This window comes from Scyliorhinus torazame, chromosome 21 (genome assembly GCF_047496885.1).
Source record: "Scyliorhinus torazame isolate Kashiwa2021f chromosome 21, sScyTor2.1, whole genome shotgun sequence".
In the NCBI taxonomy this organism is placed as follows: Eukaryota; Metazoa; Chordata; class Chondrichthyes; order Carcharhiniformes; family Scyliorhinidae; genus Scyliorhinus; species Scyliorhinus torazame.
The window spans coordinates 132,546,030-132,569,526 of record NC_092727.1 but is presented as its reverse complement, the minus strand read 5'-3'; the positions used below and the strand labels follow the sequence as shown (position 1 = coordinate 132,569,526).

The following is a 23,497-nucleotide window of genomic DNA, read 5'->3' as shown; positions in this document are numbered from 1 at the left end:
GCTACAGTAGTGAACTCGCCAACATTGAGGGCATTTAAAAGTTTATTGGATAAACATATGGATGATAATGGCATAGTGTAGGTTAGATGGCTTTTGTTTCGGTGCAACATCGTGGGCCGAAGGGCCTGTACTGCGCTGTATTGTTCTATGTTCTATGTTCTCATAGAATCTCATAGAATTTACAGTGCAGAAGGAGGCCATTCAGCCCATCGAGTCTGCACCGGCTCTTGGAAAGAGCACCCTACCCAAGGTCAACACCTCCACCCTATCCCCATAACCCAGTAACCCCACCCAACACTAAGGGCACTTTTGGACACTAAGGGCAATTTATCATGGCCAATCCACCTAACCCGCACATCTTTGGACTGTGGGGGGAAACCGGAGCACCCGGAGGAAACCCACGCACACACGGGGAGAACGTGCAGACTCCGCACAGACAGTGACCCAAGCCGGAATCGAACCTGGGACCCTGGAGCTGTGAAGCAATTGTGCTATCCACAATGCTACCGTGCTGCCCTATTTCAAATGTGGATTTACCCTTAAACAGCTGCTCCCAATCCACATTCCCTAGCTCCTGCCGAATTTTGTTATACTTGGCCTTTCCCTAATTTAGCACTCTTCCTTTAGGACCACTCTCATCTTTGTCCAGGAGTATTCAAAACTTACAGAATTGTGATCACTATTCCCAAAGTAATCACCAACTGAAAATTCAACCACCTGGCCAGGGTCATTCCCCAATACCAGGTCCAGTATGGCCCCTTCCCGAGTTGGATTATTTACATACTGCTCTAAAAAACCCTCCTGGATGCTCCTTACAAAATCTGCTCCATCTACACGTCCAACACTACATGAGTCCCATTCAATGCTGGGGAAGTTAAAATCTCCCATCACGACCACCCTATTGCTCCTACATTTTTCTATAATCTGTCTACATATTTGTACCTCTAATTCACGCTCGCTTTTGGGAGGCCAGTAGTAAAGTCCCAACAACCCTTCCTATTTCTTAGCCCTCCTTAATCATAGCTGTGATATCATCTCTGACTAGTAATGCAACTCCTCCACCCCTTTTACCTCCCTCTCTATCCCTCCTGAAGCATCTATACCCTGGGATATTTAGTTGCCAGCCTTGCCCTTCCCTCAACCAAGACTCCGTAATACCACATCATATTCCCAGGTACTAATCCAAGCCCTAAGTTCATCTGCCTAACCTGCTACACTTCTCGCATTGAAACAAATGCACCTCAGACCACCTGTCCCTTTGCGTTCATCATCTCTTCCCTGTCTACTCTTCCCCTTAGTCACATTGAGTTTATTATCTTGTACCTTACTGGCTTTAGTTGCTGCCTCTTTACTGACCTCTAACTTCCTAATCTGGTTCCCATCCCCCTGCCACATTAGTTTAAAACCTCCCCAAAAGTGTTAGCAAAAGCACCCCCTAGGACATTGGTTCCAGTCCTGCCCAGGTGTAGACCATCCAATTTGTAAAGATCCCACCACCCCCAGAACCGGTTCCAATGTCCCAAAAATCTGACCCCCCCCCCCCCCCATCCTCCTGCACCATCTCTCAAGCCACATATTCATTCTGACTATTCTTAAATTTCTACTCTGACTGTCTCGTGTCACTGGTAGCAATCCTGAGATTACTACCTTTGAGATCCTACTTTTTAACTTATCTCCCAACTCCCTAAATTCTGATTGTAGGACCTCGTCTTGGCCCTTTCCCGCTTATTATGGGCTAACGTCTCCTGCAGGGACAAAGAGAAGCTTGGCCATGTCGGTATCGCCAAAGCGAGGAGCAGTTCTGCACGCTGCTACACTTGTATACTGACTGGGAGTGAGTGGTGAGGGAGCATTTAAAAGCAGATCCCCCTCGTTAGCGACAAGACGCTGAGGCGCGAGTCCGGCTTGAGTCTGGCGAATCTGGAAATGGAAGTGAGGGAGGAACTCAGGAAAATTACAATCACCAAGGAAGTGACACGGAGACAATTGTTGGGTCTGCAGGCAGACAGGGCCCCCGAGTCCTGATGTACTTCATCTGAGGATCTTGAAAGAAGAGGCTAATGAGGTAATCAAAACATTGGTTTTAATCTTTGCATTTGGGGAAGGCCCCATTAGATTAGAAAATAGCAAATATAACTTCTTTATTCAAAAAGAAAGGAAAACAGGAAGTACGAAATTTCAGGCCAGTTAGCTTAACATCTGCCATGGGGAAAATGTTCGACCCAATATTAAAGCCGGGCACTTGGAAAAATTCAAGGCAGTCGGGCAGAGTCAGCATGGTTTTGTGAAAAGGAAATCAGTTTGAAGCAGTTTATTGGAGTTCTTTGAAGGAGTCACATGTGCTGTGGATAAAGGGGAACTGGTGAATGTACTGTATTTAGATTTCAATAGGAATTTGACAAGGTGGCACATCAAAGGTTCTTGCAGAAAATAAAAGCTCATGGGGGAGGGGGTAGCATACTGGCATGAATTGAAGATTGGCTAACTCATAGGAAACATGGAGTTGGCATTAATGGGTCATGTTCTGGTTGGCAGGATGTGACGAGGGGTGGGATACGGAGCAGGGCTGGGGACTCAACTTTTTACGATTTGTAAAATGACTTGGATAAAGGAACTGAAGGGATGGTAAATTTAATGATGACACAAAGAAAGGTCGGAGAGTAAGTTGAGAAGAGGACATAAGGAGGTGACAAAAACATATAAATAGGTCAAGTGAGTGCGCAAAAATCTGGCAAATGGAGTGTAACATCGGCAAATGTGAAACTGTCCATTTTGGCAGGAAGAATAAAAAAGCAGATTATCTAAATGGTGAGAGATTGCAGAGCTCCGAGATACAGAGGGATCTGGGAGTCCTCATACATAGAGTCATAGAGCCCCCTACAGCACAGAAAAGGCCTTTCAATCCATTGCGTCTGCGCAGGTAAAAAACAACCACTTAACTATTCTAATCCCATTTTCCAGCACTTGGCACATTGCCTTGTATTCCCTGGGATCACAAGCACACATCTAAATACTTCTGAAATGTTATGAGGGTCTCTGCCTCCACCCACCTTTTAGGCAGCGAGTTCCAGACTCCCCCCCCCCCCCTGGGTGAAAAGGTTTTCCCTCACATCCCCTCTCAACCTCCTGCCCCTCACCTTAAATCTCTGCCCCCTGGTCAGTGATCCCTCCACCAAGGGGAAAGGTTTCTTCCTGTCTACTCTATCTATGCCCCTCATAATTTTATACATCTCAATCCTGTCCCCCCTCAGTCTCCTCTGCTCCAAGGAAAACACCCCCAGTCTATCCAATCGCTCTTCATAACTAAAACTCTCCAGCCCAGGCAACATTCTGGTAAATCTCCTCATAGAAAATAGAAGCAGGAGGAGGCCATTCGGCCCTTCGAGCCTGCTCTGCCATTCATTATGATATGATCATGGCTGATCATCAAGTTCAATACCCTGATCCCGCCTCCCCCCCATACCCCTTGATCACTTTAGCCCCGAGAGCTATATCTAATTCCTTCTTGAAATTACACAATGTTTTGGCCTCAACTACTTTCTGAGGTAGTGAATTCCACAGATTCACCGCTCTCTGGGTGAAGAAATTTCTCCTTACCTCAGTCCTAAAAGGTTTACCCCTTATCCTCAAACTATGACCCCTTGTTCTGGACTCCCACACCATCGAAAACATTCTTCCTGAATCTACCCTGTCTAACCCTGTTAGAATTTTATAAATTTCTATGAGATTCCCTCTCACTCTTCGAAACTCCAATGACTATATTCCTAACCGACTTAGTCTCTCCTCATATGACAGTCCCGCCATCCCAGGAATCAGTCTGGTAAACCTTAGCTGCACTCCCTCCATAGCAAGAACATCCTTCCTCAGATAAGGACACCAAAACTGCCCACAATACTCCAGGTGTGGCCTCACCAATGCCCTATACAATTGCAGTAAAACATCTCTATTCCTAGACGCCAATCCTCTCGCTATGAAGGCCAACATACCATTGGCCTTCTTTACCGCCTGCTATACCTGTGCGCTTACTTTCAGCAACTGAGGCACGAGGACACCAAGATCTCGCTGAGTATCCGCCTCTCTCAATTTACACCCATTCACATAATAATCAGCCTTCCTATTTTGCTACCAAAGTGGATAACCTCACATTTATCCACATTATACTGTATCTGCCGTGCGTGTCCCACTCACTCAGCCTGTCCCAATGCCGCTGAAACATCTCTGCATCCTCCTCACTGCTCACCCTCCCACCCAACTTTGTATCATCTGCAAATTTGGAGACATTCAGTTCCCTCATCCAAATCATTAATATATAATGTGAACAGTTGGGGTCCTGGCACTGATCCCTGCGGTCCCCCACTATCACTGCCTGCCAATCAGAAAAAGACCCATTTATTCCAACATTTTGCTTCCTGTCTGCTAACCAGCTTTCTATCCATCTCAAGACACTACCCACAATCCAATGCGCTTTAGCTTTACAGAGTAACCTGCTCTGTGAGATCTTGTCAAAAGCCTTCTGAAAGTCTAAATAAATCATATCCATCCTTCTCCCTGGTCAACTCTACTGGTTACATCTTCAAAGGATTCCTGTAGATTTGTCGAGCATGATTTTCTTTTCGCAAATCCATGCTGACTTTGTCTGATTACACCAGGGATTTTCAAACTCAGGGTCACGGGTGGGTGTTGGGTTGTGGCATTCCCGATCGCGAGAAGTTCCCAGCTGCCGCGGCCAGATTTTAAGAATGCGGTCGCGGGCAGTCCCTGATTGGTTGCAGTGTTTGAGGGGGCGGGCGGCGCGAGGCTGGGCTGTGTGCTGGTCACCGCGCACAGAGCGCGGGGGTGGGGGGGCTGACACGATGGTAATCATGGTGGCCCCAGCTTGGAGCTCCGCTCTGGTGCTCGTCCTTTGCGTGCTGCTTGGCTCGTCCCCCGCCACCGATTGGCAGTATGCAGCCTGCGGCTATTTAGTCAATGCGTTCAACAGCCAACACAACGTCCGTTTGCACTCCCACGACGGTAAGTACTGGTCGGGTAGTGGTCTGTGACTGGGGTGGATACAGTGAGAGGAAGCCAGGCCAGGTTTCTCGGAATACTGATTAAACAAGGCCAGTCAATAGGGCTGACATATGTGAACACTGGTCTAAAATTGGTTAAATTTCTGAAGAAATGGGAATTTATTTAAAACAAAGTTTGTGTGTAAATGTAAGGCTGCACATGTTCAGCTGAAGTTGTTTTAATTTTTTGCAGTAAAAAGTTATAAATTTGGAAAAAATATTAGGTATTAGAAATAACGTTTCAAAGTAAAAAAAAGTTGCCAGCCGCGACCAGCCTTTAAAAATGAACGATGTGTCTTTCCGCCCGAGGCAGCGGCAGAGAGAAGGTCACAAGCCCGGCACATCCATGCTTTGGGTGCAAAATCATAGAGGTGAGATTCCTCCATTTTGTAGCTGCCAGCAACAGGACTGTGTGAAGAACTGAAGGTGGGTCATTTTGTAATAAGGTAGAGAGGGCCAGAGAGACACACAGGCCAGGATCTCACAGCTAAATCTGCTGGAGACAGCTTCGCAGGAGAGTCTACGTCGGACAAGGCCATGCTGCTGTGAGCTGTAACCCGGGCTCCAGGGCCTCTGGTGAACAAACAATTAAGAAACTGAAATCGGGAACAAAGCAGTACAAAGATGATTTCTTGAGGTATGGCTTTAATTGTGCCAATCCAAATCAGGATACATAACCCATGTGTGTTATACGCTGGGAAGTACTGATAAATGAAGTATAAAACCGTTAAATCTTCAAAGACATTTGAAGACTAAGCATGGATAACAAAACTCTTGATTTTCTTCAAAGCATTCAGCAAGAACTTAAATCGTCAGCCAAAGTCACAGAAATGTAACATTGAATGACGAAGCAAGTGAGATGGTGAGGACCAAGCAGGCTCACCCGCCGCATTAAAAGTAAGCAATAATGGTGTGTCGCGAACGTCAGCCAGCGTGGGTCCCGAAGGTCCGTTGATTGGTACAACTGGGTCCCGGGAAAAAAAGTTTGAAAAACACTGGATTACACCCCTGCTTTCCAAATGCTGTGCTGTTAAATCCTTGATAATGGACTCCAGAAACGTCCCTATTACCGACGTTAGGCTCACTGGTCTAGTTTCCTGTTTTCTCTCTACCTCCCTTTTTGAATAGCGGGGTTACATTCGCTACCCTCCAAGCTGTAGGTTGATTCCAGAGTTGAGGGGATTGGCTTATGAGGAGAGACTGAGTAGACTGGGACTGAACTCATTGGAATTTAGAAGAATGAGGGGAATCTTATAGAAACATATAAAATTGTGAAGGAAATAGATAAGATAGAAGCAGGGAGATTGTTTCCACTGGCGGGTAAAATAGAAATAGGAGGCATAGCCTCAAAATGAGCAGGAGCAGAATTAGGACTGGGTTGAGGAGGAAATTCTTCACCCAAATGGTTGTGAATCTGTGAATTCCCTGCCCAGTGAAGCAGTTGAGGCTACCTCGTTGAATGTTTTTAAGGCAAAGATAGATAGATTTTTGAACAGTAAAGGGATTCAGGGTTATGGTGAACAGGCGGGAAAGTGTAGCTGAGTCCACAGAAAGATCAGCCATGATCTCATTGAATGGCGGAGCAGGCTCGAGGGGCCAGATGGCCGACTCCTGCTCCTAGTTCTTATGTAACCATTCCAGAGTCCAAAGAGTTTTGGAAAATGACCACCAATAGATCTACTATTTCTAGGGCCACTTCCTTAAGTGCTCTGGTCATGATGTGGAGATGCCGGCGTTGGATTGGGGTGAGCATAGTAAGAAGATTTACAACACCAGGTTAAAAGTCTAACAGGGTTGTTTCGAATCACTAGCTTTCGGTGCACTGCTCCTTCCTCGGGTAAATGCTCTGGGATGAAGATTATCAGGCCCTGGAGATTAGTCTGCCATCAATCCCATTAATTTCCCCCAAACCATTTCTTTATAATACTAATTTCCTTCAGCTCCTCTCTAAAACTTGTGCTTCTCAGAACTTTCGGGACATTATTTATGTCTTCCTTTGTGAGGACAGAAGCAAAGTACTGTAGCCATCTGGGGTGGCCACGTCCCGATTACAAAATGGACACTTGCAAAGAATGCAGGGAAAATTGGACAATACTGAGAAACAAGCAGGTGCAAGGTCTGTCTGTTGATTAGAGCCTTGGCTCTCAGACAGGACAGAAACTACTAAGCCATCTACATACTAATGAGCCATCTCCGGGGACAAAAGAGAAACATTTAGATAAACAATGTTAAGGCAGACACCCCGGCGCCAGAGGAGACTCAAACAAAGCAAACCAACGGCCACCTAGGACACACCCAGCAACCAGGGAACGTACCACTCTATTAGAGGAAGATCGATAAGAATGATTGGGAAAGGTCCAATTAATTGAGGCCCGCCCAAAAGCGCATGAAACCCTTTGAGGTCTAAACGGTATTCCCCAAGAGAGAATCGTTCTTCTTTGGCCTTGGCTCTCAGCGAAGAGAGACCTGCCGGGTTGCTGCATCAGACCAAGTAAGTTCCAAGCCAACGCACGCTACGAGATAGACGCTCCTAGTTGCTATCTTGTAAATAGCTCAACCCAGCAGCCTCAGAACAGAGCAACGGCCATTGTTCCTCTGACTGAGTGGGCACCCGAAGCTAAGTATAGGCTTTAGTAATAGTGGTAGTTTAGTTTGTAGAGTTTATGCATGAGTAGATTTGACTGTGTGTAAATAAATAAGCATTGCTTTTGAACTTACTAACTAGTGTATCGAGTCTTTGATCAATATTCGGTTCTGAACCTTGTGGTGGTGTCAAAAGATACCTGGTGACTCTTGAGCAAACGTAATTAAACAGAGCCATATTAAGAGACAACACCAAAGAGAGCAGCAGTACGAATTTAGTTCCTCAGCCATTTCTTTGTTCCCTGTTGTGAATTTCCCTGTTTCTGACTGTAAGGGGCCTACATCAGTTTTTATTCATCTTTTTCTCTTTATATACCTATAGAAACTTTTACAGTTGGTATTTATGTTGCCTGCAAGTAAACTTTCAAATTGTATTTTCCCCTTCTTAATCAATCCCTTGGTCCGCCTTTGCTGAATTTAAACTGTCCCCAATGCTCAGGTCTATTGCTTTTCTTGCTAATTTGTATGCCTCTTCTTTGAATCTAATACTATCTCTAATTTCCTTTGTGAGCCAGGGTTTGGCCACAGTTCCCTTTCTGCTCTTGCACCAAACAGGAATAAACAACTATTGGAGTTCACCTATTCATTCCTTTCGTCAGCCAGAGGGTGGTGACTTATTGTTTGAAGAAACCAAGTTATTGCTGCCATATCCACATTAAATATAGAATAAAAATGGTCGTTTAGGCAGTGTTGGAACTGTGGATTGTGGAAAGTCAGTGTCTGGGAAAGAGGATGTGTAACCCGCAGTAAACTGAACCTTCCTCTTTCTGATGAGGCTCGGAGCATTCAGTGATCTGGAGCCGGTTATGGTTTTTTAAATGTTTTCCAATGATCTAAGGCAGTTCCCGATTCGCAGTTTCTCTTTAATCCATCATTGTAAAATATCTCACTTGCTGTAGCTCCCTAACCAGTCACATAACCACTGCCGCTTTGAAAATAAAATTACATTTATTCGTGGCCAGCCTGAAGGTTTTAAAAGATTTTTTATCACTGATAACTCTGTTTACTAAAGTCCTTAACCCACTAATGAAATAATTTACAAATCTGGCCCAACCTACAATCTGAGCTCACAGTATAAATACCTGATTCTCAACTGTGTCGATCGGTCACTGTGCTGTGACTCTGAGCTGCCGGTCACTCAGCTGTGACTCTGAGCTGGTCGGTCACTCTGCTGTGACTCTGAGCTGCCGGTCACCCTGCTGTGACTCTGAGCTGGTCGGTCACTCAGCTGTGACTCTGAGCTGGTCGGTCACTCTGCTGTGACTCTGAGCTGGTCGGTCACCCTGCTGTGACTCTGAGCTGGTCGGTCACCCTGCTGTGACTCTGAGCTGGTCGGTCACCCTGCTGTGACTCTGAGCTGGTCGGTCACTCTGCTGTGACTCTGAGCTGCCGGTCACCCTGCTGTGACTCTGAGCTGGTCGGTCACTCTGCTGTGACTCTGAGCTGCCGGTCACTCTGCTGTGACTCTGAGCTGGTCGGTCACTCTGCTGTGACTCTGAGCTGGTCGGTCACTCTGCTGTGACTCTGAGCTGGTCGGTCACTCTGCTGTGACTCTGAGCTGGTCGGTCACTCTGCTGTGACTCTGAGCTGCCGGTCACTCTGCTGTGACTCTGAGCTGGTCGGTCACTCTGCTGTGACTCTGAGCTGGTCGGTCACTCTGCTGTGACTCTGAGCTGGTCGGTCACCCTGCTGTGACTCTGAGCTGGTCGGTCACTGTGCTGTGGCTCTGAGCTGCCGGTCACTCTGCTGTGACTCTGAGCTGGTCGGTCACTGTGCTGTGGCTCTGAGCTGCCGGTCACTCTGCTGTGACTCTGAGCTGGTCGGTCACTCTGCTGTGACTCTGAGCTGGTCGGTCACTCTGCTGTGGCTCTGAGCTGCCGGTCACTCTGCTGTGACTCTGAGCTGGTCGGTCACTGTGCTGTGGCTCTGAGCTGCCGGTCACTGTGCTGTGGCTCTGAGCTGCCGGTCACTCTGCTGTGACTCTGAGCGTGTTGATTGATTACTCTGTTTTGTATCATTGATACAGAGTGTTGTTGGTTAACGTTACATTAGCAGCACACTGTTATATATGTCAGGATTGAAGATGTTGAAATCTTCTGAGGTCACCGATAGGTACCAGCTCTTCAATCCTCAGGCTTATCTTCAGAACAACTATATGCCTCCTCGAGCCAACTTTGACAGTGAAGACTGTATCGTTCCCTGGAAACTCCGCTGCTTTGCATCTTCATTCTCAAAAGGTCAGTGACCAGGGAATGGTGGTCAGTATTGTAGTGACCGGGGTGAGGGTCAGTATTGTAATGACCGGGGTGAGGGTCAGTATTGTAGTGACCGGGGTGAGGGTCAGTATTGTAGTGACCGGAGTGAGGGTCAGTATTGTAGTGACCGGGGTGAGGGTCAGTATTGTAGTGACCGGGGTGAGGGTCAGTACTGTAGTGACCAGGGTGAGGGTCAGTACTGTAGTGACCGGGGTGAGGGTCAGTACTGTAGTGACCGGGTTGAGGGTCAGTATTGTAGTGACCGGGGTGAGGGTCAGTATTGTAGTGACCGGGGTGAGGGTCAGTATTGTAGTGACCGGGGTGAGGGTCAGTATTGTAGTGACTGGGGTGAGGGTCAGTATTGTAGTGACCGGGGTGAGGGTCAATGTTGTAGTGACCGGGGTGAGGGTCAGTATTGTAGTGACCGGGGTGAGGGTCAGTACTGTAGTGACCGGGGTGAGGGTCAGTACTGTAGTGACCGGGGTGAGGGTCTGTATTGTAGTGACCGGGGTGAGGGTCAGTATTGTAGTGACCGGGGTGAGGGTCAGTACTGTAGTGACCGGGGTGAGGGTCAGTACTGTAGTGACCGGGGTGAGGGTCTGTATTGTAGTGACCGGGGTGAGGGTCAGTATTGTAGTGACCGGGGTGAGGGTCAGTATTGTAGTGACCGGGGTGAGGATCAGTACTGTAGTGACCGGGGTGAGGGTCAATGTTGTAGTGACCGGGGTGAGGGTCAGTATTGTAGTGACCGGGGTGAGGGTCAGTACTGTAGTGACCGGGGTGAGGGTCAGTATTGTAGTGACCGGGGTGAGGGTCAGTACTGTAGTGACCGGGGTGAGGGTCAGTATTGTAGTGACCGGGGTGAGGGTCAGTATTGTAGTGACCGGGGTGAGGGTCAGTATTGTAGTGACCGGGGTGAGGGTCAGTATTGTAGTGACCGGGGTGAGGGTCAGTATTGTAGTGACCGGGGTGAGGGTCAGTACTGTAGTGGCCGGGGTGAGGGTCAGTATTGTAGTGACCGGGGTGAGGGTCAGTATTGTAGTGACCGGGGTGAGGGTCTGTATTGTAGTGACCGGGGTGAGGGTCAGTATTGTAGTGACCGGGGTGAGGGTCAGTATTGTAGTGACCGGGGTGAGGGTCTGTATTGTAGTGACCGGGGTGAGGGTCAGTATTGTAGTGACCGGGGTGAGGGTCAGTATTGTAGTGACCGGGGTGAGGGTCAGTATTGTAGTGACCGGGGTGAGGGTCAGTACTGTAGTGACCGGGGTGAGGGTCAGTATTGTAGTGACTGGGGTGAGGGTCTGTATTGTAGTGACCGGGGTGAGGGTCAGTATTGTAGTGACCGGGGTGAGGGTCAGTACTGTAGTGACCGGGGTGAGGGTCAGTATTGTAGTGACTGGGGTGAGGGTCTGTATTGTAGTGACCGGGGTGAGGGTCAGTATTGTAGTGACCGGGGTGAGGGTCAGTATTGTAGTGACCGGGGTGAGGGTCAGTACTGTAGTGACCGGGGTGAGGGTCAGTATTGTAGTGACTGGGGTGAGGGTCTGTATTGTAGTGACCGGGGTGAGGGTCAGTATTGTAGTGACCGGGGTGAGGGTCAGTATTGTAGTGACCGGGGTGAGGGTCAGTACTGTAGTGACCGGGGTGAGGGTCAGTATTGTAGTGACCGGGGTGAGGGTCAGTATTGTAGTGACCGGGGTGAGGGTCAGTATTGTAGTGACCGGGGTGAGGGTCAGTATTGTAGTGACTGGGGTGAGGGTCAGTATTGTAGTGACCGGGGTGAGGGTCAGTACTGTAGTGATCAGAGTGAGGGTCTGTATTGTAGTGACTGGGGTGAGGGTCAGTATTGTAGTGACCGGGGTGAGGATCAGTATTGTAGTGACCGGGGTGAGGATCAGTACTGTAGTGACTGGGGTGAGGGTCAGTATTGTAGTGACTGGGGTGAGGGTCAGTATTGTAGTGACTGGGGTGAGGGTCAGTATTGTAGTGACCGGGGTGAGGATCAGTACTGTAGTGACTGGGGTGAGGGTCAGTATTGTAGTGATCAGAGTGAGGGTCAATGTTGTAGTGACCGGGGTGAGGGTCTGTATTGTAGAGTGATTGGGGAATGGGTGTCAGTATATGTTGTTGAGAGAAGCAGTAAATACTGGGTAACCCCAGCAGGTCTGGCAGCATCTATGCAGAGAGAAACGGAGTTAACGTTGAGAGTCCACATGACTCTCAAGAGCATTTAAACACGTGGCTACAGGGATGGTGCAGGCGGGAGGGTTTCAGATTTTTGGATAACTGGGGCTCTTTCTGGGGAAGGTGGGACCTCTACAGACAGGATGGTCTACATCTGAACCTGAGGGGCACAAATATCCTGGGGGGGAGATTTGTTAGTGCTCTTTGGGGGGGTTTAAACTAATGCAGCAGGGGCATGGGAACCTGGATTGTAGTTTTAGGGTAAGGGAGAATGAGAGTATAGAGGTCAGGAGCACAGATTTGACGTCGCAGGAGGGGGCCAGCGTTCAGGTAGGTGGTTTGAAGTGTGTCTACTTCAATGCCAGGAGTATACGAAACAAGGTAGGGGAACTGGCAGCGTGGGTTGGTACCTGGGACTTCGATGTTGTGGCCATTTCGGAGACATGGATAGAGCAGGGACAGGAATGGATGTTGCAGGTTCCGGGGTTTAGGTGTTTTAGTAAGCTCAGAGAAGGAGGCAAAAGAGGGGGAGGTGTGGCGCTGCTAGTCAAGAGCAGTATTACGGTGGCGGAGAGGATGCTAGATGGGGACTCTTCTTCCGAGGTAGTATTGGCTGAAGTTAGAAACAGGAAAGGAGAGGTCACCCTGTTGGGAGTTTTTTATAGGCCTCCTAATAGTTCTAGGGATGTAGAGGAAAGGATGGCGAAGATGATTCTGGATATGAGCGAAAGTAACAGGGTAGTTATTATGGGAGACTTTAACTTTCCAAATATTGACTGGAAAAGATATAGTTCGAGTACAATAGATGGGTCGTTTTTTGTACAGTGTGTGCAGGAGGGTTTCCTGAAACAATATGTTGACAGGCCAACAAGAGGCGAGGCCACGTTGGATTTGGTTTTGGGTAATGAACCAGGCCAGGTGTTGGATTTGGAGGTAGGAGAGCACTTTGGGGACAGTGACCACAATTCGGTGACGTTTACGTTAATGATGGAAAGGGATAAGTATACACCGCAGGGCAAGAGTTATAGCTGGGGGAAGGGCAATTATGATGCCATTAGACGTGACTTGGGGGGGATAAGGTGGAGAAGTAGGCTGCAAGTGTTGGGCACACTGGATAAGTGGGGCTTGTTCAAGGATCAGCTACTGCGTGTTCTTGATAAGTATGTACCGGTCAGACAGGGAGGAAGGCGTCGAGCGAGGGAACCGTGGTTTACCAGGGAAGTGGAATCTCTTGTTAAGAGGAAGAAGGAGGCCTATGTGAAGATGAAGTGTGAAGTTTCGGTTGGGGCGATGGATAGTTACAAGGTAGCGAGGAAGGATCTAAAGAGAGAGCTAAGACGAGCAAGGAGGGGACATGAGAAGTATTTGGCAGGAAGGATCAAGGAAAACCCAAAAGCTTTCTATAGGTATGTCAGGAATAAGCGAATGACTAGGGAAAGAGTAGGACCAGTCAAGGACAGGGATGGGAAATTGTGTGTGGAGTCTGAAGAGATAGGCGAGATACTAAATGAATATTTTTCGTCAGTATTCACTCAGGAAAAAGATAATGTTGTGGAGAATACTGAGCCCCAGGCTAATAGAATAGATGGCATTGAGGTACGTAGGGAAGAGGTGTTGGCAATTCTGGACAGGCTGAAAATAGATAAGTCCCCGGGACCTGATGGGATTTATCCTAGGATTCTATGGGAGGCCAGGGAAGAGATTGCTGGACCTTTGGCTTTGATTTTTATGTCATCATTGGCTACAGGAATAGTGCCAGAGGACTGGAGGACAGCAAATGTGGTCCCTTTGTTCAAAAAGGGGAGCAGAGACAACCCCGGCAACTATAGACCGGTGAGCCTCACGTCTGTAGTGGGTAAAGTCTTGGAGGGGATTATAAGGGACAAGATTTATAATCATCTAGATAGGAATGATATGATCAGGGATAGTCAGCATGGCCATGTGAAGGGTAGGTCATGCCTCACAAACCTTATTGAGTTCTTTGAGAAGGTGACTGAACAGGTAGACGAGGGTAGAGCAGTTGATGTGGTGTATATGGATTTCAGCAAAGCGTTTGATAAGGTTCCCCACGGTAGGCTATTGCAAAAAATACGGAGGCTGGGGATTAAGGGTGATTTAGAGATGTGGATCAGAAATTGGCTAGCTGAAAGAAGACAGAGGGTGGTGGTTGATGGGAAATGTTCAGAATGGAGTACAGTCACAAGTGGAGTACCACAAGGATCTGTTCTGGGGCCGTTGCTGTTTGTCATTTTTATCAATGACCTAGAGGAAGGCACAGAAGGGTGGGTGAGTAAATTTGCAGATGATACTAAAGTCGGTGGTGTTGTCGATAGTGTGGAAGGATGTAGCAGGTTACAGAGGGATATAGATAAGCTGCAGAGCTGGGCTGAGAGGTGGCAAATGGAGTTTAATGTAGAGAAGTGTGAGGTGATTCACTTTGGAAGGAATAACAGGAATGCGGAATATTTGGCTAATGGTAAAGTTCTTGAAAGTGTGGCTGAGCAGAGGGATCTAGGTGTCCATGTACATAGATCCCTGAAAGTTGCCACCCAGGTTGATAGGGTTGTGAAGAAGGCCTATGGAGTGTTGGCCTTTATTGGTAGAGGGATTGAGTTCCGGAGTCGGGAGGTCATGTTGCAGCTGTACAGAACTCTGGTCCGGCCGCATTTGGAGTATTGCGTACAGTTCTGGTCACCGCATTATAGGAAGGACGTGGAGGCTTTGGAGCGGGTGCAGAGGAGATTTACCAGGATGTTGCCTGGTATGGAGGGAAAATCTTATGAGGAAAGGCTGACGGACTTGAGGTTGTTTTCGTTGGAGAGAAGAAGGTTAAGAGGAGACTTAATAGAGGCATACAAAATGATCAGGGGGTTGGATAGGGTGGACAGTGAGAGCCTTCTCCCGCGGATGGATATGGCTGGCACGAGGGGACATAACTTTAAACTGAGGGGTAATAGATATAGGACAGAGGTCAGAGGTAGGTTCTTTACGCAAAGAGTAGTGAGGCCGTGGAATGTCCTACCTGCTACAGTAGTGAACTCGCCAACATTGAGGGCATTTAAAAGTTTATTGGATAAACATATGGATGATAATGGCATAGTGTAGGTTAGATGGCTTTTGTTTCGGTGCAACATCGTGGGCCGAAGGGCCTGTACTGCGCTGTATTGTTCTATGTTCTATGACTGTTGTTCAGAGCTCCAGAGGTTTTGTTAGGATTGAAGTGTGTTGTTGACTGAGGGCTGGTCAGCAGGAGCACTGAGCAGGCTTTTCAGAATCACTGAATTGTGTTGGTGCAGGAGGCGACCATTTGGCCATCGTGCTGCACTGACTCCCTGAATGAGCATCGTGTCATTGCCCTGCCTTGCCCATAACCCCTGCACATTGTTTCTACACAAATAAGCAACTAGTGTCTTGCATAAGTTCAGTATAAACACCTTGCTCTTGTATGTCCAAGTTAATAAAGCCCAGAGTACTATAGTTTATCAACTGCTCTCTCCACCTATCCCACCAGCTTCAACGATCTATACACACATTCCCTCCGCTCCTGCAGCCCCTTTAAATTTTATCTCATTTTCTATTGTCTCGCCATCCTACCAAAATGCAACACCTCACACTTCCGCATTGAACTTCATCCACCACCTACCTGCCCACTCCATCAGCTTGTCCATCACCGTTTGAAGTTCTACTCTGTCCTCTACTTCAAAATTTTTCACATCTCTTTTAAGGGAATATACCTTGACTGTGCCCGTGCCATTTTTAAGTTAGCCCGTTGTTCAGCTAGTTTCCCCCCACTAACCATTCATTCCAATCTAAGTGACCCAGCTCCGCTCTTGCCCCATTGATGATGACTCTCCCCAGTCGATTCTGGTCCTTGATTCTCTGTCCTATTAGTTCATGAACTGCCTGTAGAAAGTAGAGAGCTTGTTTGGATAAGTTGCAGTCAATGCTAACCTGTGCGATTATTTCATCCAAAGTTTGTGTATAATTCTTGAACCTGTGTGTTGTCTACTGACCAATACCTAACTCTGCCTAAATGTGGGGTGGGGGGGGGGGGGGGGGTTGGGGTATGGATGGACAGGGGAAGCCATGTCAAGGTGATGGTGATGTCCACTAAGGCTCAGTATTAAAAAAAATCAAGAACAAGGAGCCACTCATGCCCTCAGACCTGTTCGGCTATTCAACTTGGTCAGGGTTGATCTGTATCTCAACTCCATTTACTGCCTTTTCTTCATAGCTGACCAAATATTAATTGATCATTGCCTCAGAATATGGTGGGGTCTGCGTTTGGAGTGAAGACAAATTGTCCTAAATTATACGAGGACCGTGTTGGTGTGTAGCAGGGAACAGTTGTAACTTGGTTTTATTTCTGCCTCGCTTGCTTGTCAGGGTTTGCAGTGTTTAAACCGGACTGTGTTCACACTGAAGCTCTGCCTCTGCTTCACTGTAGGTGAAATTCGTGGCCATACCCTCCTGGACATTGGATCCGGCCCGACTCTGTACCAAGTCATCAGCGCCTGTGACTTCTTCAACAACATTGTGATGTCTGATTATTTGGAGGTGAATCGGGAGGAGTTACAGAAATGGCTACGAGGCGAGCCCGGAGCCTTTGACTGGAGCCTCTACATCAAATATGTCTGCAGCCTTGAGGGGAAGAGGTAAATGTGCATGTTACTCCCTCTGGTCAGGGGCATTATCCAGGATAGATCAATACTTGAGTTAGTGAGGGATTGGTCAATGAGCGGTGGATCATTAATGGGTCAGGGAGGATCAGTGTGAGGGAGGAATTGGTAAATGGGGGAAGAGTCAGTGAGGAAACAGTCAGTGTTGAGTCAGTAAGGAAATGGTCAGTGAGGGATGGGTCAATATTCAGTCAGGAAGGAAATGGTCAGTAAGGAAATGGTCAGTGAGGGATGGGTCAATATTCAGTCAGGAAGGAAATGGTCAGTAATCAGTCAGTAAGGAAATGGTCAGTGAGGGATGGGTCAATATTCAGTCAGGAAGGAAATGGTCAGTAATCAGTCAGTAAGGAAATGGTCAGTGAGGGATGGGTCAATATTCAGTCAGTAAGGAAATGGTCAGTGAGGGATGGGTCAATATTCAGTCAGTAAGGAAATGGTCAGTGAGGGATGGGTCAATATTCAGTCAGGAAGGAAATGGTCAATGAGGGATGGGTCAATAATAATTTATTGTCACAAGTAGGCTTCAATGAAGTTACTGTGATAACGGTGATGATCTTCTATGCAGTGATCACTGGGAAGCGAAGGAGCAGAGACTGCGGACAACAATTAAAGATGTCTGTCACTGCGACATCATGCAGCCAAATCCCCTCTATCCCAAAGTGCTGGATCCTGTGGATGCTATCAGCACAACTTTCTGTCTCGAGGCTGCCTGTCCAGATAAGAAATCATTGGAGAAGGCTCTGGCCAACATCACCTCACTCCTGAAACCAGGGGGTTTCCTCCTGATGATCGGGGCACTCGATGAATCTTATTACCTGGCTGGGGAGGCGAAACTCAGTGTTGTTCCTGTCGATGAAGATTACGTGAGGGAGGCCGTGAGCAAATCTGGCTACAGAATCTGTGTCTTCAAAACATACAAGATGCCCTCTGAACTGAAAATCGGGGTTGATGATGTGCGTGGTGTTTTCTATCTCCAAGCACAAAAATTCTGACCTGCATATTTGTAAACTTACTGCCAGAGATTTGACAAACATTTAATCAAAAATTAAGTAAAACCTTCCAGTGAAGCGGAGAGAAAATAGAGACATGACCCTGGGTTAAACAGTCAGAATGTCAGGTCACCCCTGTAAGATACTGTCCACCAATCCACGAGTTACTGTGTCACTCCCCATGCACAGTACTCTGCTTGGCGACTGACTCACAAATGCTTTTACGATTTTAATTTGTCAAATTGGTGTCTACTCCCAGGGCTAAACAAATAGAAACCATTAAACATTGTTGAATTCCGAGCCGTGTTTGATGTATCTGTTCAGGAGGTCCAAAGGGCCTCTGTTTCTGTGCTGTATTGTTACTGTAGATGGAGCTGAAAGAACGGTCTGAAACAGGCGAGATTAGCTACCACTACACAATAATCATCATAGCTGCTCAGGCAGTGTATCTAACCATTAGGCACATGCTGTAATCACATATAACAAGTAGATCCATGTGAAGAGGCATGTTTAATGATTAGACAGCTCTTTACGTATCAGATGCAATGCAACATGTGATCTTGGCACATGAATAATGATGTTCATTTTCTAGGCATATATATATATATATATAGAAAAATCGAATAGTGCAGCACAGGAAGAGACTGTACTGGTTCTTTTGAAGAGCAAGTCAGTTAATCTCATTCCTCTGCTTATTCCTCAGATTCCTGCAGTTATTCCACATTCCACCATCTAGCCAATTTGAAGGTTACTACTGATTTTGAACAATTCTTCCAAGGGATGTGTGCATTGTTGGCTAGACCCGTATCTACTGTCCATCTCTACCTGCCCTTGTGATGGTGGTGAGCTGCCTTCCCGAAGCATGTGGTGCAGATACACCCTCGGTTCTGTCAGGGAGGGCGTCAGGATATTGACCAGTGACAGAATCTGCGTCCCAAATCCTGACCACTCACTTTGTGAAACCGCTTTCCTTGTATTTCCCTGGGTTTTCTCTTAAACCTGAGCCCACTGATCAGTGACCCACCCGCCACTGAAAACAGGTTCCCTTTATTTAATCTATCAAACCGCTTCAAGCCTCCATCGAATCTCTTTGCCCTCTCTGCCCTAAAAACAATCACAGCATGTCCAGTCTCCACCATATATCTATAATCCCTCACCCCTGGGACTAGTCTACTTAATATCTTCTTTAACATCTTCAAAGTCCTCAGCCTTTCCTGAAAGGTGACTAGATAAATGTAATGATTTGATACGTGTTCTCGGTGTACGTGCGATGTTCTGTTTACTCAGTAATTGCGGAGCTTCAAGTTTTTCTTTTTTGTGTAAGGATACCGAGATGAAGGTTATTAAAATATAAATCAATAAACAAAACTCAAATATTCAGCCATTTGGAGATTTTGTTCCCGAGTCTGAGACAGATCATAACACGGGGGCACAGTGGTTAGCACTGCTGCCTCACAGCGCCAGGGACGCGGGTTCAATTCCAGCCTCGGGTGATTGTCTGTGTGGAGTTGGCACTTTCTCCCCGAGTCTGTGTGGGTTTCCAAAGATGTGCCGGGTTGTGGGGATAGGGCGGGAGAGTGGGCCTGTGCAGAGTGCGCTTTTAGATTGGTGCAGACTTGATGGGCCGAATGGCCTCCATCTGCACTTAAGGAATTCTATGGTTCTATAACAAATAGCAACCATTTCCTCAAAACCAGAACCTGTTCACTTTATACCAGGGAACACAAATTAGGGTTGCTTGAAACCCCCAGGTAACACAGAGCAGGGCTGTGTAATACACTGGGAAATGCAGAGAACTGCGTTAAACACAGTATAACTTAGAGCAGGACCGTGTTAAACACTGGGAAACAGAGCAAAACCAGTATGTATTCTAATCCTCGGTTCCCATGGGAAAGTGATGAACCTCTCGCGCATTTTTGAGGAAGTCTGCGTGGTAAAGGTGCTCCCATGAGTTGTTAGGTCAGGGGTTCGCAGATTCATTAAAAACCCAGCATTCTATTATTGAAGCTATTCAAAATATCTCCACTATTCAGAAAATGGATTTAACCACTCAAGCCACAGGCATTTCAGGGTTTGTGGAGAATGCAACAAATCCAATCAACACATGCACTAGCTTTGTGGCCAGCATTCACACCAGACACACATGGTACCGAATAATAATAATCTTTATTGTCACAAGTAGGCTGACATTAACACTGCAATGAAGTTACTGTGAAAAGCCCCTTGTCGCCACATTCCGGCGCCTGTTCAGGTACACAGAGGGAGAATTCAGAATGGCCAATTCACCCAACAAGTGGCATGCAGGGTGGGGGACAAGGAGTTGAGAGGTAGAGGTGATGAGCAACACAGGGGTAGGAGTGAGGGATAGAGGGGGTGATTCAGAATGGGGAGAAGGATTGCTGCTACAGTGGTCGAATTGGAAGTTCTGTGAATGGGCGAGAGGTATTTTCTCAGCTGATTCAATCTGAGCAGCAGAGACTCCATAGGCTCCATTTTACTCCAGAGAAAGTCAAGTGAACAAGAAAATAAAAGCTAAAGGCAGCTCCAGGTGGTTTGTGCCACTTGGTGGCAGCACTGGGAAGTGAAGCAGGTTCAGAGCGCTCAGCAATCCATATTTCCAAACAAAAATATCTGGAAAAGCAATCAATGTTTCTGATTAAAAACAGCCATCGGGGCAGGGCCAGGACACGGGCTGGTCTGGAATCGGGGTCGGTGTCACCTGGAACAGTTACAGTCCAGGCAGAGGCCATTTGGCTGATCATGTCTGTACCAACTCTCTGCACGGTCCTCTGCGGAGAATCCCAGGCACCTACATTTCCAGCTGTTTCATCAATGACTGTCCCTCCATCAGAAGGTCCAATGTTTGATGGGGATGTTCAATGTCAGACATTTGCTGATGATTGCAATGTTCAGCATCATTCGATATTCCTCAGATAATGAAGCAGTCTCTGTCCAAATGCAGCAAAACCTGGACAATATCCAGGCTCGGGCTGACATGGGGCTGGTTTAGCACACTGGGCTAAATCGCTGGCTTTTAAAGCAGACCAAGCAGGCCAGCAGCACGGTTCAATTCCCGTACCAGCCTCCCCGAACAGGCGCCGGAATGTGGCGACTAGGGGCTTTTCACAGTCACTTCATTTGAAGCCTACTTGTGACAATAAACGATTTTCATTTCATTTTTCATTTCACAAGTGGCAAGTTACATTTGTGCCACACAAGTGCCAAGCAATGGCCATCTTCAACAAGAGAGAGAATCGAAGCATCTCCCCTTGACATTCAAAATGCTGAATCCCCCACAATCAACATTTTGGGAGTTACCATTGATCAGAAACTGAACTGAACCAGCCAAATAAATACTGTGGCTACAACAGCAGGTCAGAGGCTGGGAATCATGTAGTGAGCAACTCACCTCCTGACTCTCCAAAGCCTGTCCAACATCTACAAGGCACAAGTCAGGAGTGTAATGGAATAATCTCCACTTGCCTGGACAGGTGCAGCTCCAACAACACTCAAGAAGCTCGACACCATCCAGGACAAAGCAGTCCCGCTTGATTGGTACCTCTGCCACCACCGATACACAGTAACGGCCGTGTGCATCATCTACAGGTTGCAAGCAGAAACTGGTCAAGCATCCTTTGACAGCACCTTCCAAACCTGTAACCTCTCTAACATTGGAGGACAGGGGCAGCAGATACCTTGGAACCCCACCACCTGGAGGGTCCCCTCCAAGTCACTCACCATCCTGACTTGGAACTATATCGGCCGCTCCTTCACTGTCACTGGGGCAACATCCTGGAAATCCCTCCTTAACAGCACAGTGGGTGTACCTACACCACATGGATTACAGCCGTTCAAGACAGCTCATCAGAACCTTTGCAAGGGTAATTAGGAGTGGGTAATACATGCTGGCTCAGCCAGAGACACCCTCTTCCCTTGAAATAAATTTTTAAAAGTACAACTGACCTAGTTTCGATCCCTTGCCTTCTTCCCATAAATTGTTACTCCTCACGAGTTCTGACCCTAGACTAAATTCCAGCTCCATGTATTAACTGACCGGCTCTCTGTCTCACTGATAAACCAACACGTACAGAACGAAATCATGGTGTTAGAAGTGCAAAGTAAATGTAGAAAATGTTGAAATGAACATCCACTGTGTCAGCATCTCATACATTCACGTTGCAGTCACTGGGTGCAGCAGCTCGCCCCAATTGTTATTCCCTTTTCACATCAAGAAGATGCAGACTGTCATCAATGAGAAAGCTGGGGGAATGGGAGAGAGACAGGGAGTGAGTGAGTATCATCCAAAAAGCATTTTCATCCGGTAAAAACCAAAATGTTTTAAAATTAAGCAGCGTACCCCTCCTCCCACCCGCAGCCTAGTCCAGGCTGTATCAGTCTGCCGGAGGAACAGAAAACTGGACATTCGGCAATTAACCATCACCAGTAACACAGCGAGAGCGCTGGCCTCCAACACAGCGCAACACCTAAACGTACAGAGTGGTGCCGGGGCCGGGGTCGGGCCCGCGTCGGGGACGGGGTCCGGGGTCGGGCCCGCGTCGGGGACGGGGTCGGGCCCACAGCGGGGACGGGGGCCGGGGTCGGGCCCACAGCGGGGACGGGGGCCGGGGTCGGGCCCACAGCGGGGACGGGGGCCGGGGTCGGGCCCACAGCGGGGACGGGGGCCGGGGTCGGGCCCGCGTCGGGGACGGGGTCCGGGGTCGGGCCCGCGTCGGGGACGGGGTCCGGGGTCGGGCCCGCGTCGGGGACGGGGTCCGGGGTCGGGCCCGCGTCGGGGACGGGGTCCGGGGTCGGGCCCGCGTCGGGGACGGGGTCCGGGGTCGGGCCCGCGTCGGGGACGGGGTCCGGGGTCGGGCCCGCGTCGGGGACGGGGGCCGGGGTCGGGCCCGCGTCGGGGACGGGGGCCGGGGTCGGGCCCGCGTCGGGGACGGGGGCCGGGGTCGGGCCCGCGTCGGGGACGGGGTCCGGGGTCGGGCCCGCGTCGGGGACGGGGTCCGGGGTCGGGCCCGCGTCGGGGACGGGGTCCGGGGTCGGGCCCGCGTCGGGGACGGGGTCCGGGGTCGGGCCCGCGTCGGGGACGGGGTCCGGGGTCGGGCCCGCGTCGGGGACGGGGTCCGGGGTCCGGGGTCGGGCCCGCGTCGGGGACGGGGTCCGGGGTCCGGGGTCGGGCCCGCGTCGGGGACGGGGTCCGGCCCGCGTCGGGGACGGGGTCCGGGGTCGGGCCCGCGTCGGGGACGGGGTCCGGGGTCGGGCCCGCGTCGGGGACGGGGTCCGGGGTCGGGCCCGCGTCGGGGACGGGGTCCGGGGTCGGGCCCGCGTCGGGGACGGGGTCCGGGGTCGGGCCCGCGTCGGGGACGGGGTCCGGGGTCGGGCCCGCGTCGGGGACGGGGTCCGGGGTCGGGCCCGCGTCGGGGACGGGGTCCGGGGTCGGGCCCGCGTCGGGGACGGGGTCCGGGGTCGGGCCCGCGTCGGGGACGGGGTCCGGGGTCGGGCCCGCGTCGGGGACGGGGTCCGGGGTCGGGCCCGCGTCGGGGACGGGGTCCGGGGTCGGGCCCGCGTCGGGGACGGGGTCCGGGGTCGGGCCCGCGTCGGGGACGGGGTCCGGGGTCGGGCCCGCGTCGGGGACGGGGTCCGGGGTCGGGCCCGCGTCGGGGACGGGGTCCGGGGTCGGGCCCGCG

The 23,497-nt window shown here is 49.3% G+C and overlaps 2 protein-coding genes across 5 annotated transcripts in view; one reads left to right on the top strand and one right to left on the bottom strand.

Moving 5' to 3' along the window:
* pgap3 (post-GPI attachment to proteins phospholipase 3) overlaps positions 1–23,497 on the bottom strand; it is a 139,252-nt gene that overhangs the window by 101,479 nt on the left and 14,276 nt on the right. The window contains exon 8 of one of the 4 annotated variants that reach the window (XM_072487696.1): positions 17,813–22,061. The exons of the other annotated variants lie outside the window; for them this stretch is intronic. Coding sequence (XP_072343797.1) covers positions 22,013–22,061 — 49 coding nt within the window. The 3' untranslated portion in view covers positions 17,813–22,012. Of the gene's footprint in view, positions 1–17,812; positions 22,062–23,497 lie in introns of those variants that run through there. 4 annotated transcript variants of the gene reach the window in all.
* Positions 8,626–19,181, top strand: LOC140398697 (phenylethanolamine N-methyltransferase). The gene is made up of 3 exons (XM_072487701.1): positions 8,626–9,931; positions 16,581–16,788; positions 17,378–19,181. The coding sequence occupies exons 1-3, from the start codon at positions 9,763–9,765 to the stop codon at positions 17,802–17,804; spliced, it is 804 nt and encodes a 267-aa protein (XP_072343802.1). The 5' UTR covers positions 8,626–9,762; the 3' UTR covers positions 17,805–19,181.